Raw genomic sequence first — 15,276 nt, forward strand, 5'->3', positions numbered from 1 at the left:
GAGAGAGAGAGAGAGAGAGAGAGAGAGAGAGAGAATGGAGGTAAAGATTTCTGCAATTTTAGCTTTTAATCTAAAATGCTTAAACAAATTATTGGTGTAGTTATAAATTGCACGCTAATGAGTTTATCCTTCCCTGGGTAGAGAGACTTTGCTCTACTTGCATCCTGCCACACTTCACACCACCAGATTGGTAACAGTACTAGGCGGTGTGCCGGCCGTGGGCGGTGCGAGTGGGTGGGTGGCGGCGGCCCTTGTCCCACCTCTGGCTCTGAACGGGGCGGGGAGAACAGTAAGGAAGGAGAGAGGAGGAGGTGGAGGCACTATCCTAGATTGCACTCTTGAGTCTAGTCCACTCTTGATCTTGGAAACGCCGCCGCTCATTGCCAAGTCTAAACCCTAGACTTATCTTTCTGCCCTTTATTTATTTGTATCAAGAAGAATTACTGCGGCATTGTGTCACTGATTTCTGTAAGATAGCGTTACTACGGAAGATTTTCAGATGAGTAATTTGTGATGGATGGATAATTGAGAGAAGTAGCTGGCGGTGGCATAGGCAGGAGTAAAAGAAGTAAATCTAATCAAATCCCGAACTTCTTTCCGTCACCTTTCCTCATCTCAAATTTCTTCTCGTGCTTCTCTCCCGACCCCCAAGGCTGCTCAGCCAAGCAAGAAGCCACCGAGAAAGGAAGGATGATCCCCTCAGGTGTTCAGGCAGTAAAAGAGTAACTCATTTCGAGGAACAGTGTGTATGTGCCGCTGGTCCACCGCGAACTTTAAGGCTCATGTATCTCTAACGCTTCCTCGTTTTGATCTTAAAGTGTATGAGAAACGGTTTATTTATTCTCTCTCTCTCTCTCTCTCTCTCTCTCTCTCTCTCTCTCTCTCTCTCTCAGTACTTCCTCTTCGCCACGTGCGCGCACACACACGTACTCCCTTCTCTCGCACACAACACACGAGTACTCTACAAACACCATCACTTTGCACCTGAACAGAGCGGAAGTCTCAGTAACAGCAAGTCAAGCGGGGAGATCATTGTAAGCCACTCGCCTATACAAAACCCTACAAACAGTGACGGTAATCGTTTGCATATTTGTCTTCCTTCCCTTTCTTCCGATCCGTTTGGCCATTATCCACCTTTCCTTCCCTTCTTTTCTCTCTCTCTCTCTCTCTCTCTCTCTCTCTCTCTCTCTCTCTCTCTCTCTCTCATCTTAGCTCTCGCCACCTGTCGCGGGAATGGCGCGGCAAACACACAGGGATACGGAACCATCATTTATTACCTCTTGAGGGGGTGTAAGGGCCAAGATGGGCGTTCAACCGGAGACCACAGAGACCAGCCGACAGCAAATGTATATACTTAGGTCTTGTATTCGTCAGTGATTACTATTCAAGCCTGAGGGAGGCGCCATAGAACCAGTGTTCCATAAATTCTCGAGACGCAAATTTCTGTTAGTTTTTCAGCCACACACAACAATGTAAAGGGCGGTAGTGTGCAACTCAGCAGAATTCACTCTCCCACTCTCGTTTCTCAGCTAATATGGTAACCTGAGTGTCATGATGGCTTGTGTACCATTGGTGGGTATCCTTCACATCTTCATATTTCAGGAGGAGACGCAGATGAGGGTTATGGTGAAGGTTATGTGTAAATCAGCCACGTTTGCCTTTACTTTTATGGCGCCGGTAGGTTTGTTTGTCCGCGCACAGGGTGGTTGTCCTCTATGGGTGGTGGCGTCCCGGCCGTTGTGTCCACACGGCTGCCATATAATGTAAACTGGCATCTTCGCCCAAGCCAGCGGTGCGTGTCGCAGGCTGCTGAATGCCCGTGCCTGCCTGCCTTGTTGTCTCAGGCGGGAGGTTCTCCCGATGTCATGGCTCTGTGGTAGTTCAATGTCTCAGCTGGACACGTGAATACTGATGGCTGCTGAAAATCTTTCTACCGGAACTTGTGTGATTACAATTAATTATGTTTGGTCATGGAATAGAAAGTGTGGATAAACGAAACCAATCTTTAAGTTTTATTTAGCTTACACAGTTTGTGATCGCTTTCTAAAGAAAAAAATAAATGGTCAGAGTTTAGTTTCTTGTCGGCATGATGTGAAGGAGTTTGGTAAGAAGGATGAGGAAAAAGACCCAAGGTCAACATACAAACTAAATAAGGTAAAACGTCAGAGCATGAGCTATAGCTGCGCACAGCCTCGGCGTTCATCTCATTTGTGCATCTCACCGTGGAATTCAGGATCATTGTGGCCTCGCCAGCACTCAGACTACTGTCCCAAGAGGGCGCAAGGCGGAAATAGATAACTTATTCTATTACGGCGGATGTCTGGCAGAGTTAGCGCTGGTGAAGAAATGGCGATGATGAATGCAAAAACCATAAGGAAGATGATCATATAACACAACCAGTTGAGTCATCAAGTTACCTACATAAAGAGATTGATTCGCACTTGAGAAACAACATTTTATCGAGAACAGAACACATGAAACAAAAAGGTTTCTTTCTAGCAAGTTGTTATCTTAACGTTCATAACAGGAAGAGACAACAATTAACCCAGATTGTCTGGGAATGAATAAATAAAAGCGAATATGAGAAAAAGAAATATGTAAGGACAAAGCGAAGATGACGAGCAACATGATAATCGCATCTCTTAAAAGGCATCTCGGTGAAAGGATGAACCGTTCTATCGAGGAGGGACAACGAATGCTGAGGCGTCATCGGCCTCCTGGTGGGAAGCCAATACTTCCATTGATGAAGAGGAGGTCCATTGTGTAGCCATGAAGAGACAAGGGTTACAGATACGATAATGTTCGCAATGATCGCACCCCTGTGGAGAAGTAAATGAATCGTCGTTTGTGGAGGAGCAGGACAACCACACGTCTGTCAGAGGAAATGGAGCAGTGATGGCCGTGGCAGCGAGTGTCATTCTTTACAAGAACTTTTTCCCTCCTGTGGTTGTTTTAATGTCCAAAATAACCTTAAAAAACTCTTCTTGCATGGAAAAATAACACTAAATTATTCATTCAATTTGAGTAAACTTCGCAAATTGTATACACACAAAAAGAAAAAAATAAGTGACGTTGAATGAAGCCATAAATCAAACGTCAATATTGGGTATAAAGACATTAAAATCACTTCATATCTCTTGATTTAAGAAAAATCACCACAAACTTTTGACATCTACTGAAAGCATTATTTACTTCATTTGAATAGCTTTGGCAGATTATACTGACTGCGAGTAATGACATAAAGAAACATGTAAACTCTAGTAGCAACATTACACCATATTACGCTCACAAGGAACACATAAATAGCAAATCCCATCATATATCTTTTCCACATGCATTAAGTGTTCCATCCCTGAACACTCACTGCTAGATTATTATTTTCATTGACGTAAAAAAGCTACAATACTCTTTAGAAATCGCTTATCTTTTCACTAATTTGTTAATAGTTAATAGAAAAGACAAAATTTAATTCCTATTCTATTCGTTATCTTTAGTGCTTTCATCATCACTGAAAGGATTAGATAATTATTAAAGTGTGTTGTAAATCCACTTATGTGGGATTATTTCGATGTCTCTGTACCTGCTTCTATTTTTTATTAGGGATTGATTTAAGGTCACTACAATTTCTCTTTTTTTCTTTTTTGTAATGACCACTAGAAACTTTGGTCTGCCCTTTCGAGTGATAAAGACTCCTGCTGGCGGCCACAGTACGTTGATATTTCACATCCCAGCAGTCGCAGGTTCACTTGTCCTGTAATTAACTAAGTGTAATGTCGAGCGTGTCCAGATATTTTTTTATACTCGTGTTTTCTACCCAAAATTTTTCTTGGTCTGCTTTTTGTCTTTTTGTTACGAGGCATTAATGGACGAAGGAGTAGTTTTGATTATTAAACCCTTCATTAGTGGGATGCATTTTTACCATAAGTTTGGGTATGATTTGACGATTTTATTGACATTGGGAAGGGTCTATGGAGGTCAGAAATTTAATGTGAAGAATCTTTAATCACCACACAATTTTCTGAAGCTGTGTAAAATGACCAGATAGTAACTAGGATGAATATGGAAACGCGTCATGGTACTAAAGAGGTTAACTAAAGCAAGACTGACACTGAGAGGTGGATAAGAGGATGGCATTCTGACTAGCTATTGAAAGTGAGAGACAGAGATGTATGCGAAAGGAAGACGAAAATGAAGGCGTGGTTGGGATAAAGGAATGTAATGTATGTTTGGATGATGTCTTATAGTTTATAGATGGTCAGTATTCCAGTATATATAGCAAAACATTAGTACACTTTTCGGTACGAACTAAAACGGAAAAAAAGTTCAATTTCACTTGCAGCATATCTCCATTTTTTTTTTTTTTTTCGGATGCTCTCGGAATGTGTCAACGCAGTCAGTTTTAGTGTCTGTCTCAGTGCCTCCCATTACTTGCATGTTCTTTCATTACATCCATCAGCCATCACTAGATCCATATCCAGCTTACATATCCAGAAAAAATTAACACAATCCACAAATATATTTACGCAGTGCCACAAAAACACACCCCGTAACTCGTGTACAGCTTTGTTTGCGATCGGTGGCAGGGCAAGAGTGCGTGGGCAGGGTGTGGGGGCAGGCGTGGAGTTAGCGTGGCGGAGGCGTGCAAGGTGTTAAGTTCCTGGTGGACAGTGAGTAACGTCGGCCTTCACGGAGGCACAAAGACCCACCACCACCACCCAAAAAGGTCACCAAGTAAAGAAAAAAAATTAGGTTTAGTTAAAATACCACACAAGACGTCATTAGGTAGTCAGCGGGGAAGTAACGAGCCAGGGTGGGTCATTGAAATTGTGACTGTACATGTACTTGTAAACACACACACACACACACACACACACACACACACACACACACACACACACACCTTACCGTAGTCTTTATATATATGTCTTAAACAAATGAAAGTACCATAGCACTTCAAGTGGGCCTTTTTAAAATTTTCTGTTGCCCTTGGGTGGTTTCCCTCCTGCATAGAAAAAAATACTTTGAACAAAAGAACTACAATATAAAGACAGGAACTTAATTTTACTAACGCCATCTTATAACAGTAATTAATGCAACGGTGTAATAACTAACTTCTGCTGTCTGATTAATTATATTAGAGATTTTTTGCTTCTTATCATTCGACTCATAATCACAGGAAAAGGCAACACAGCTGCGATGAACTTTGGCAACAGCAGAGGCAGCAAAACTACAATGATTATTTATACCAACAGACACAAAGAAAAAAAAACTCGCTCGGCATAGCTACAGAGCACTTGCCTACATACTTAGCTCATGCTCTTCCTGCTAAGCTTGAGCAGATAGAGACAGTCCTTTAATTCCTGATCGTCTCTTAATTCTCAACCTTTGCACTTACTAACAATAGAATCAATCTTTTTTAACACTTGTAATTATTCCTTACTAAATGCCACATTATTATTACCTCCGTTGATTCACAGTAGATATTCTTGTTCTGCATTTCGTAATGTATGCTCGTTATACTGTAATTCTCTCTCTCTCTCTCTCTCTCTCTCTCTCTCTCTCTCTCTCTCTCTCTCTCTCCCTGGAAGTCACGCTTCTGCAGACCTTTACACTCCATCTCTCCTCCAGTGTTATGCAAGAATATATAATGTGTATCACCTTCATCCCGTGAAATAGCGAAGTGGAATAGTGTGCCTTTAATTTCCCACCCGTGAAGGAAGAAAGGAAACATTACACCACCTTAAGGACTGAATTGTAATAACCTCTGCCTTTGGTTTTATTTCTTATAATAGTTTAATTTCTGATGACGTGAGCTATTTTTCTGAATTCTTTTTCATGACCTTGGCTTGACTTAATTTGTGTAGACAAACAAAACTCACTTTCACATTTCTTCACACGCTAATGACTCACTCATTTATCTGTCAACGCGCGCGCGCACACACATACACACACCACTGCTGCTGCTGCTGCTACTGTTGTTGCTGCTGCTGCTGCTTTTACTACTATTTCTACTACTACTACTACTACTACTACTACTACTACTACTACTACTACTACTAATAATAATAATAATAATAATAATAATGATACTTGGATTACTTCGACTATCACCACCACTACTACTACTACTTCTACTACCACTAGTACAACTAATACTACTAATACTACTGTTAGTGCCACTGCTACTACCGCTACTATTAATACCACTTTTTTTTTCTACTACTACTGCTACAACAGGGACTACCCCGTGTAGGTTTAGCGGCTTCTTACAACTTCCCTCTTTTCTTAGGCACTACTACTACTACTACTACTACTACTACTACTACTACTACTACTACTACTACTACTACTACTACTACTACTACTACTACTACTACTACTACTACTACTACTACTACTACTATTACTAACACAACTACCAACAGCAACAACTACATCTACCACCGCCATCCGCACCGTCACTAAGAGTAGTCTAAACAATAGTAATAGTCTCTCACAATGCAAGTTGCTACAGGACTAGCAACCTTTAGCAGCAGTATCGTGTACAAAGCGTCATGTGTGTTATTTGTTATCCCTCATGCTATAATTCCGCCTCCTGTCCCTCCCAAGACGGGCACCATGACCTTTGTTAACTGTTTTGTCGAGCTTTCTTCCTGTTTGCATCTTTGTGCCCTGGGCTTGGTAGAGAGAGAGAGAGAGAGAGAGAGAGAGAGAGAGGTGAGAACTAGAAAGAAAGAGATGGATGATAATAACAGAGCACTCGTTCGTAAATGTTTTCGAAGCTTCCTCCGAGTCACTAACAAAACTTCTTGCATAACTCATCTCACCATCTAACTGTCTCTCTGTCCGCTTCGCCTTCACTCGCCTTTCGTTAGTTTGTTTTGTGTTTATCTAATTGTCCACCTTTTATCTCTTCTGCATATAACTTCTACTGACCATGTCCATTTTTCTAATCCTCGTATCTCGTCTCACCATCAGCTTGTCTGCCTACCTTGCTTTCCTATGTTATTTGTTATGTTTGTGTTTTGTCAGTCTAATTGTCCATTTGTTTTCCCTCCTGTATGATATAACTATACCAAGCGTGTTATTTTCTAATTTTCTCTTCTTATCACATATTGCCATTTAGTTTGGTCTGCCGTGCTTCCCTGTGCTCTCCTTCCTTTACTCGTGCGCAGATTACTATTGTTTGTCTTGCTTTCCATCCATTATCCATTCATCTCAGTGCCCACTTCCATATTCGTCTCGTCATCTTGTTTTCTTTCTGTTATGCCTTTATTAGTCAAGCGTAGATTACTGTTCTGTTAATTGTTGTTCATCTGCTTCCTGTTTGTCTTGTGAATCGCAGTGATGTACCGAAGTTGATCTCCTTACTATGTTTGTCATATTGTCTTTTAGTTTTATATTTTACCTTCTGTTTTCATTGCTATTACCCCAATGTTTACCTACCATTTATTCACTGCATGATGTATAGGTCTGTAAATCTTTCCTCAACTTTCCCGCTTCTATGTCTCACCTAACTTGTGCCTTCCTCTTATGTCGCTTCCCTGCTTCTCTCACCTCCGTTTTTGCACAAATCAAATTGAATAAATTAACCAGTGGCTGGCGGCAGTGCTATGTTTTGCTCGTTACGGAAGAAAACCTTGTTCTAGTGGCAAGCAAAAAGAGGAGCAAAAACGAAAGCTTGACTTGGGAGAACGTCTTTTTATCTTATACTGATTTTCTTTAAACTGGTGTTGACTTGGGTTAATGATAGACATTCACTTAGCTGGAACGTTTTCAAGCTTTTCTTCCCCACCCATTAAAATTGATATTGATGTCAGTAATAGAAAAAAAATATATAATTGTATAAAAAAGCCACAAGAAAATAGATGAAGGTCGTTAAGAATAAGTAAATAGAGAAATAAGAGTGAAAGAAAACTATCTGAAAAAATTTAACCCTAGACCTCAGAAATCCTGTTATAGTTATTTCGTCTCTCTCTCTCTCTCTCTCTCTCTCTCTCTCTCTCTCTCTCTCTCTCTCTCTCTCTCTCTCTCTCTCTCTCTCAATAGTGGGCTGTGCATTTTATTTCGACTTTTCATTCCTTGTTTTATGGTGATAATGATGAGAGAGAGAGAGAGAGAGAGAGAGAGAGAGAGAGAGAGAGAGAGAGATTAAAATCACTCAGTGGATATGCATGTGTTCTTTTTGTCCTGTTACATTGTTTCTTAGTGTCTCTTGTCTAATGAATGCAGCTTAGAATGTTTGTAGAAATCATATCCTTGAGTGGTGGAAGGTTATTACGGTAATATATCCCTTATTTCTTGAATAACACCTTTACTTCCATCAATAATGACACAAGAAGGAAAGGTGATAGAGAAAATCTGAAGGTTTATTGTCATATACACTTAACTTATCTCCTGCAGGTTCTAGTGAGACGTAGGCTATTTTCCTTATTGTGAACTGATCACTACAAACAGCTTTTCAGATATTTATGTTTGTTCTGCAGCCGTCTCTAAACATTGCACGAGTTGCACATTGGAAACCTTCTCTCTCAATCTCTTATTTATTATTCACGTGATTGTAAAAATATTGTATGTTTTTATGTGCTGTGAATTGTATGTCACCGTGAAAGGATTGGAAGTGTTTTACAGTTACTTGCGGTCAGCGAATTAAACAATGTCTTACCTGTGCTCCGACGACATCTCACGAACAATTGAAGACCTTAACGCGTCCGTTTGTTGCGGCAGTACACTAGCCTGTCCAGATTCATAAATGGGTCCGAAAAAAGTTGGCATATGCTTAATTCCTTACATGTATATGATGTGGACAGCCTTCATGTTGAGTAAAGGACTGATCTGATAATACTTGATAGCGAAACTGGTACTGTTGTAAGCTAAATGTGTGTTAGCAAGGTAGGGAATAATATTTAGCATTAGTTGTGTTTATCATCATTTTATGAATGTGTGTGTGTGCGCGCGCGTGTGTGTGTGTGTGTGTGTGTGTGTGTGTGTGTGTGTGTGTGTGTGTGTGTGTGTGTGTGTGTGTGTGTGTGTGTGTGTGTGAGTGTTTCCAGGCCTGTTGTATTGTTTTCTTATCACTTGCCAGCTTTTTTTTCTATTTTGTAGCTGATAATTTTCATATAGCAAGGGGTTAGCGGGCCGTTCCTTATCTGGGAACTGGTTATATTCGTTTAGGTGGTTTTGTGTTCCTGTTACTGTTATCGTTGCTGTTGGCTCTGTGCTACACCCTGCTGCCACTACCGCCACCATCGCCACGGCCACCACCACCACCACCACCACCACCACCACCACCACCGATACCCAATAATATCACCTCACTACCTCCACCATAATTACTACTAATGCTATTACTAGTACGATTTCTCTTCCTCCTCCTACTACTGCTGCTACCAAGCCTAAGTATTTTTTTAATCAAATTACATTTTATCTACTATCTACATTTTTTTCTTTGCTGCGAACCATTTTTAGCCACAATAAAATGAGTAGAACTGACCACTAACTGTCTACTACATTGAGTTACTCTCGACTTGCGGTACACACACACACACACACACACACACACACACACACACACACACACACACACACACACACACACACGGTAGCTCAGTGGTTAGAGCGCTGTCTTCACAAGCCAGAGGACCGGGGTTCGATTCCCCGACCGGGTGGAGATATTTGGGTGTGTCTCCTTTCACGTATAGCCCCTGTTCACCTAGCAGTGAGTAGGTACGGGATGTAAATCGAGGAGTTATGACCTTGTTGTCGCGGTGTGTGGTGTGTGCCTGGTCTCAGGCCTATCCAAAGATCGGAAATAATGAGCTCTGAGCTCGTTCCGTAGGGTAACGTCTGGCTGTCTCGTCAGAGACTGCAGCAGATCAAACAGTGAAACACACACACACACACACACACACACACACACACACACCACCGCGTAGTGTAGTGGTTAAGACGCTCGACTCACGCTTGAGAGGGTCCGGGTTCGAATCCAGGAGGCGGTGAGGCAAATGGGCAAGCCTCTTAATGTGTGGCCCCTGTTCACCTAGCAGTAAATAGGTACGGGATGTAACTCGAGAGGTTGTGGCCTCGCTTTCCCGGTGTTTGGAGTGTGTTGTGGTCTCAGTCCTACCCGAAGATCGGTCTATGAGCTCTGAGCTCGCTCCGTAATGGGGAAGACTGGCTGGGTGACCAGCAGACGACCGAGCTGAGCTGATTTACACACACACACACACACACACACACACACACACACACACACGAAGTTGGATATTGGCATACCTTGTTTTTTTCTACATAAGTTCGTGTGTGTGTGTGTGTGTGTGTGTGTGTGTGTGTGTGTGTGTGTGTGTGTGTGTGTGTGTGTGTGTGTGTTGGCCTTGGTTACGCCTAGTGAGTATTTGGTAATGAGACACAGCTGCCGCCACATTTGTCATAAATTTGTGAAGTGAGGCGTTCATGCAAATCTTACACTTTACAGCCTTATGTCTTTGTTACCCTGTTTTGATATCCAGTTCCTTGAGTTTTATATAGGAACAACCTTGGATAACTTTTTCTCCCCCCTGCCACCCCCATTTTAAATTCAATTCCAAGAACTGGCCTCACGTTCGCCAATTATATTACAGAATGAAGTGATTGCGTTACCTTTTACTAACTAATTTTAGTTAGGAAAAAAAATAATGTACTAAATGTCAGAAATATATAGATTTTGAAATTTAATTCAGACTACAATCGTGTAATGCAAGATTGATTAATTGGATTGAAGGTGTGGTCGGCGTTCTGCATGAGTTGCTGTAACTAAGCAACTTGATCTTGTATCTAGTTATAAGATTTTGACCGTGCCTTTTAATATCCACACACACACACACACACACACACACACACACACACACACACACACACACACACACACACACACACACACACACACACAGAACTAAAGTACACCATTCAAATGACAAGAAGTGCTTTGACTATAATATATTCAACTTTGAGTGTTAAATGCACTTGCTCAGTGAACACTTCAATGACACTAAGTCTCAATATTATATGTTAAACTGTGTGACGAGATTAAAAAAAATTACAAGAAACCACTGCATTGAGTCATGAAAAGCACCTGGAGGTCGCGGTTCTCGCTCCGACCCATTCAGAAACCAAGAAAAGGTCATAGTTCAGCGTACTGAGACTTCTCTGAGGGAGGGAGAGATTTGATACCACTTTTTATGTGTCTTCCATGTGTGCAGTTCGCTTGCCATATCACGTAGAGCGATGTGTATTACATAGTACAGCTCCAGGGAGGCGAGAGGAGGCTGGTCAGCGTGATTTGTGTGGTATATAAGGATTGGATGCTAGACGAGGAAGGGAAGAAATCTTGAAAACTGTTTGATTTATATTATGAAGGTGGCGAAATTAAGATCAGTGGAAGTTACTGGAAATTAGAGCTTTTTATCATTACTCCTCTTACTCCTTCTCTTTCTCCTACCTTTTTTTCTTCCTCCTCCTCCTCCTCTTCTTCTTCTTCTTCCTCCTCCTCCTCCTCCTCCTCCTCCTCCTCCTACTACTACTACTACTACTACTACTACTACTACTACTACTCCTACTTCTCTTGCAGAAGTCAAAACTACAAAAAAATAGTTATTTTTTTTCATTCGTAACCCTCGCCGTTCTCCTCCTTTAAAAGTTAAAATTGCAAGATAGTGATAGTTTTTAGCTCTCCTCCTCCTCCTCCTCCTCCTCCTCCTCCTCCTCCTCCCACTCACCATGAAGGACGGAGACGCAGGTGGAGGTGTCGTCCCTGAAGGTGGGGGCGGCCGCTGGACACTGACATTGGCACCCCTCCTCCGGTCCCACCACGCCCCCCTCGACACACCCGCAGCCTCGCCCACCTGCAGAAGGGGAGATATAGTTCATCATTAGTGCGAATAGAGACACGCTTGCCTTGCTTGGTGATAAGAGTGATTGCCAAGACTGACGGCTCTGTCACGTGACGGTGGTTGTTGTTGTTGTGGTGGTGGAAGTTGTTGTTGTTGTTGTTGTGGTGGTGGTGGTGGTGGTGGTGGTGGTGGTGGTGGTGGTGGTGGTGGTGGTGGTGGTGGTGGTGGTGAGTTTGCTTCGTCTTGCATCCCCAATTGCCAACTGCGTCGCATGTTCATTGGTACACACACACACACACACACACACACACACACACACACACACACACACACACACACACACACACACACACACACACATATACACACACAAACACACACACACATTGTAAAAATAAAAAGAAGCAATAATTTTAAGTAAATGATGAATATTTTTTTCATACCTTTTAACTTGAGAGAGAGAGAGAGAGAGAGAGAGAGAGAGAGAGAGAGAGAGAGAGAGAGAGAGAGAGAGAGAGAGAGACCTGGTTAAAAAGAAAAGTCAACAAATGATATATTTCACGGCTTCTGTATCACCAAGGGTTGTGTTGACCGTTCTCACGCGTAGCTGAGGCCTAGTTAAGACTGGCGGCCCCTAGACCTGCGTCTTCTGAAGTGCAAATCGTGGTCAGCCAGCGTGTCGGCGTTATTTTATACTATGTGACGAAATTCACTGATTTGTTTTTCTATAAACTCCGTCCACGTAACGCTGGGAGTTTGTTTGCAGATTGGGTTAATGCAGGTAACTTCACTGTAGCGTTTAGATGATTCCATGAAAGTTTGATGTCTTGATATATAAAAAAGAGAGAAAAATCAGGATATGTGTGACTAATAAAAGATTATATGTATCCTCTTTGTGTTCGTAGTAAAAGTGTTAAAAATAGCATCCCAAACAGTGTAACACAGAAGAGCTATTTTAGTGTGTGATATTCAATAAAAGTCTGTGAGAGCTTTATGAGTAGCTTTTTACTTGTATCTTTTTTAACCTTGAAGCAGTCAACCGGTTTATTGCTCCAGTGAGTTTGCAGGTCTGCTTGACAAGTTTTATAAATGGTTAGAATAGAACATAATAAATTTAGCAAAATTTATGGTATGTGTCATTTGATATGAAAGCAATTAGTTCATTCCTCTAAGGCGGTACTCAAGGCCTGCGTGAAGGTCATTGTTTCCATGAGTGTGAGGACTCGGCCAGGGAAAAACAATAGTGTATATATGGTGAACCTTCTTTGGTATATAATTACGGTACTGGGTGTGTTGCTGTGACTTGTTGTGTATTACTGTGTGTTACTGTATTTCTGTGTGTTGCAGCATTACTGTGTTATTGTGTGTTACTGTGTGTGTAACTGTGTGTTGCTGTGTTGCTCTGGGTTGCTGCATTACTGTGTGTTACTGTATTTCTGTGTGTTGCTGTGTTGCTCTGTGTTGCTGCATTACTATGTTACTGTGTGTTGCTGTGTGTTGCTGTGTGTATTACTGTGTTACTCGTACTTTATATTATTGTGTGTTATTGCACACGTAAAGGAGACATAATGTAAAGCAAACTGTTTGGGGGCTCAGAACGTGAGTAGCATATTTTTATATGTTAACTTTCTTTTCTGTTTCTGTTTTCTCTCTCTTTCATGTTTAGTATGTTAGTATTATTCATCTTGTTGTTTGTCAGTATATTTCTACGACGACTTGTAACATGTGTGGAATTAAGGATATTTTCACACACACACACACACACACACACACACACACACACACACACACACACACACACATATCCCGTTTCTGAATGTCACGTTACCAATAATATCAATCTTATTTTTGTTCTATTTTGTTAATGAGACAAGGACTATTTACTTTACTAAGATATGACTTTCTCTTACTTAAACTTGGTGTTTGGGTTTAAAAAGAAGAAAGTGAATGGAGAGACTGAGACACGATTTTATAGTCCCTATTTTAAGGCATCTTTAAAAAAAGAAACGATCAGAACGGGTATATGAATGGAATAGACTTAGCAATCAATTAGTGTTTAATAAATACAGAGTTTTAAAGAACATTAGATGGATTAATGGATGGGCGATGATAGATAGAAACAGGTAAGCATGGTTTTATACAAGGACTGCCGCTTATAGGTCTGATGACTTGCACTTACCCTTATTTTACTATATTTATTTTCATGTTCTTATTTGCTTATCACCCAGAACGCAGCAGAAGCACTCATGTTGTTGCAAGAGCAATGGGAAGAAAGATGATCACACTCCATCCGTAGTGTCTGAGGAATCCTGACTATTCTATGTGACAGGTTTGTACATCCTACCTCACCGTTTATCTCCCGCCTTCGTCATGGGTAAGTGTTCGCCCCAAGTTGTTATTCTTGTTGTTGATGCTTATGTCTTGAAGGTTAAGGGTTGTTGTCCTCGATTTTGAGCAGCCACGTCCGTTCACCGTAGCTTTCTCTCCCCAAGGATGGGGTTAGATAGCCTTGCTCACTTAGCGACGAGGGTGTGGCGCTGATACACTTTGTTAGCGAGCGTTGCTAATACGCCGCTTCGGTGACGACTGGCGTGGGTCTTGATGGAGCTTTGTTGTATCTACACTGAGTTACATAACATTTTTTAGGGACTATGAGCTGTAGATATGAGATAAAATGAGTGATTAGATACAACTTTAAAGAATTATGAGCTGGGTGTGAAATCAAGTGATTAAATACATTTTGTAAAGGATTATGAACTGAGTATGTAAATGAAAATGAATAACTAGATACATTTAAGAAACAATGAAATGTATGAATATGTGGGATATGGATGACTGAAGTTTCTTGTTGGAGCGCTGTCAATAGTGGCTGTTATATTTATCGTACATTCCGTTATCAACACGTAAATGCACTTCTCATAGCTACAATACTGACATTTACTATTTCAGTTTCAATGTTACTGTTAGTGTTCTCACAAAATACTGGATTCTTGTAATGTTGCTATCAATATCTATTTTGTTGTGAAGTATTAGCGTCAGGTTGTAAAAGTCACTATTGTCGCTTCAGTTTTTGCCAATAATAGATATCATTTCGTAATGTGGTAGAGCTAGAATCGTTGCGCTTTGTTCACCCGCCTGTATCGTCTTAGGAATGTAATATTTTTCGACCAAGTTGTTACGTGAAGTTCTTATGGCGCCACAAGGTCACGTGACGCGCTACCAGATGTGTAACGGACCTCATGTGTGTATGTGTGTCTGTGAGAATGTGGCGAGACCAAGCGCGTGTTTAACTTGTGAGTGATTTTTTTATTTCATTTTTTCTTAATCATAAACACAATATTCTTAACTTTTTGTTTTAGCATTTTAACGGATTACGCTCAGCATTGGGGGAATGATGATCTGTTCTTTG

At 41.2% G+C, this 15,276-nt stretch overlaps 1 protein-coding gene across 2 annotated transcripts in view; it reads right to left on the reverse strand.

The window, feature by feature from the left end:
* LOC123518256 overlaps positions 1 to 15,276 on the reverse strand; it is an 86,640-nt gene that overhangs the window by 17,247 nt on the left and 54,117 nt on the right. For both annotated transcript variants that reach the window (XM_045278984.1, XM_045278983.1), the window contains exon 3: positions 11,754 to 11,879. In XM_045278984.1, the coding sequence (XP_045134919.1) occupies positions 11,754 to 11,879 (126 nt within the window). The remainder of the gene's footprint in view (positions 1 to 11,753; positions 11,880 to 15,276) is intronic.

Source organism: Portunus trituberculatus, chromosome 43 (genome assembly GCF_017591435.1).
Source record: "Portunus trituberculatus isolate SZX2019 chromosome 43, ASM1759143v1, whole genome shotgun sequence".
In the NCBI taxonomy this organism is placed as follows: Eukaryota; Metazoa; Arthropoda; class Malacostraca; order Decapoda; family Portunidae; genus Portunus; species Portunus trituberculatus.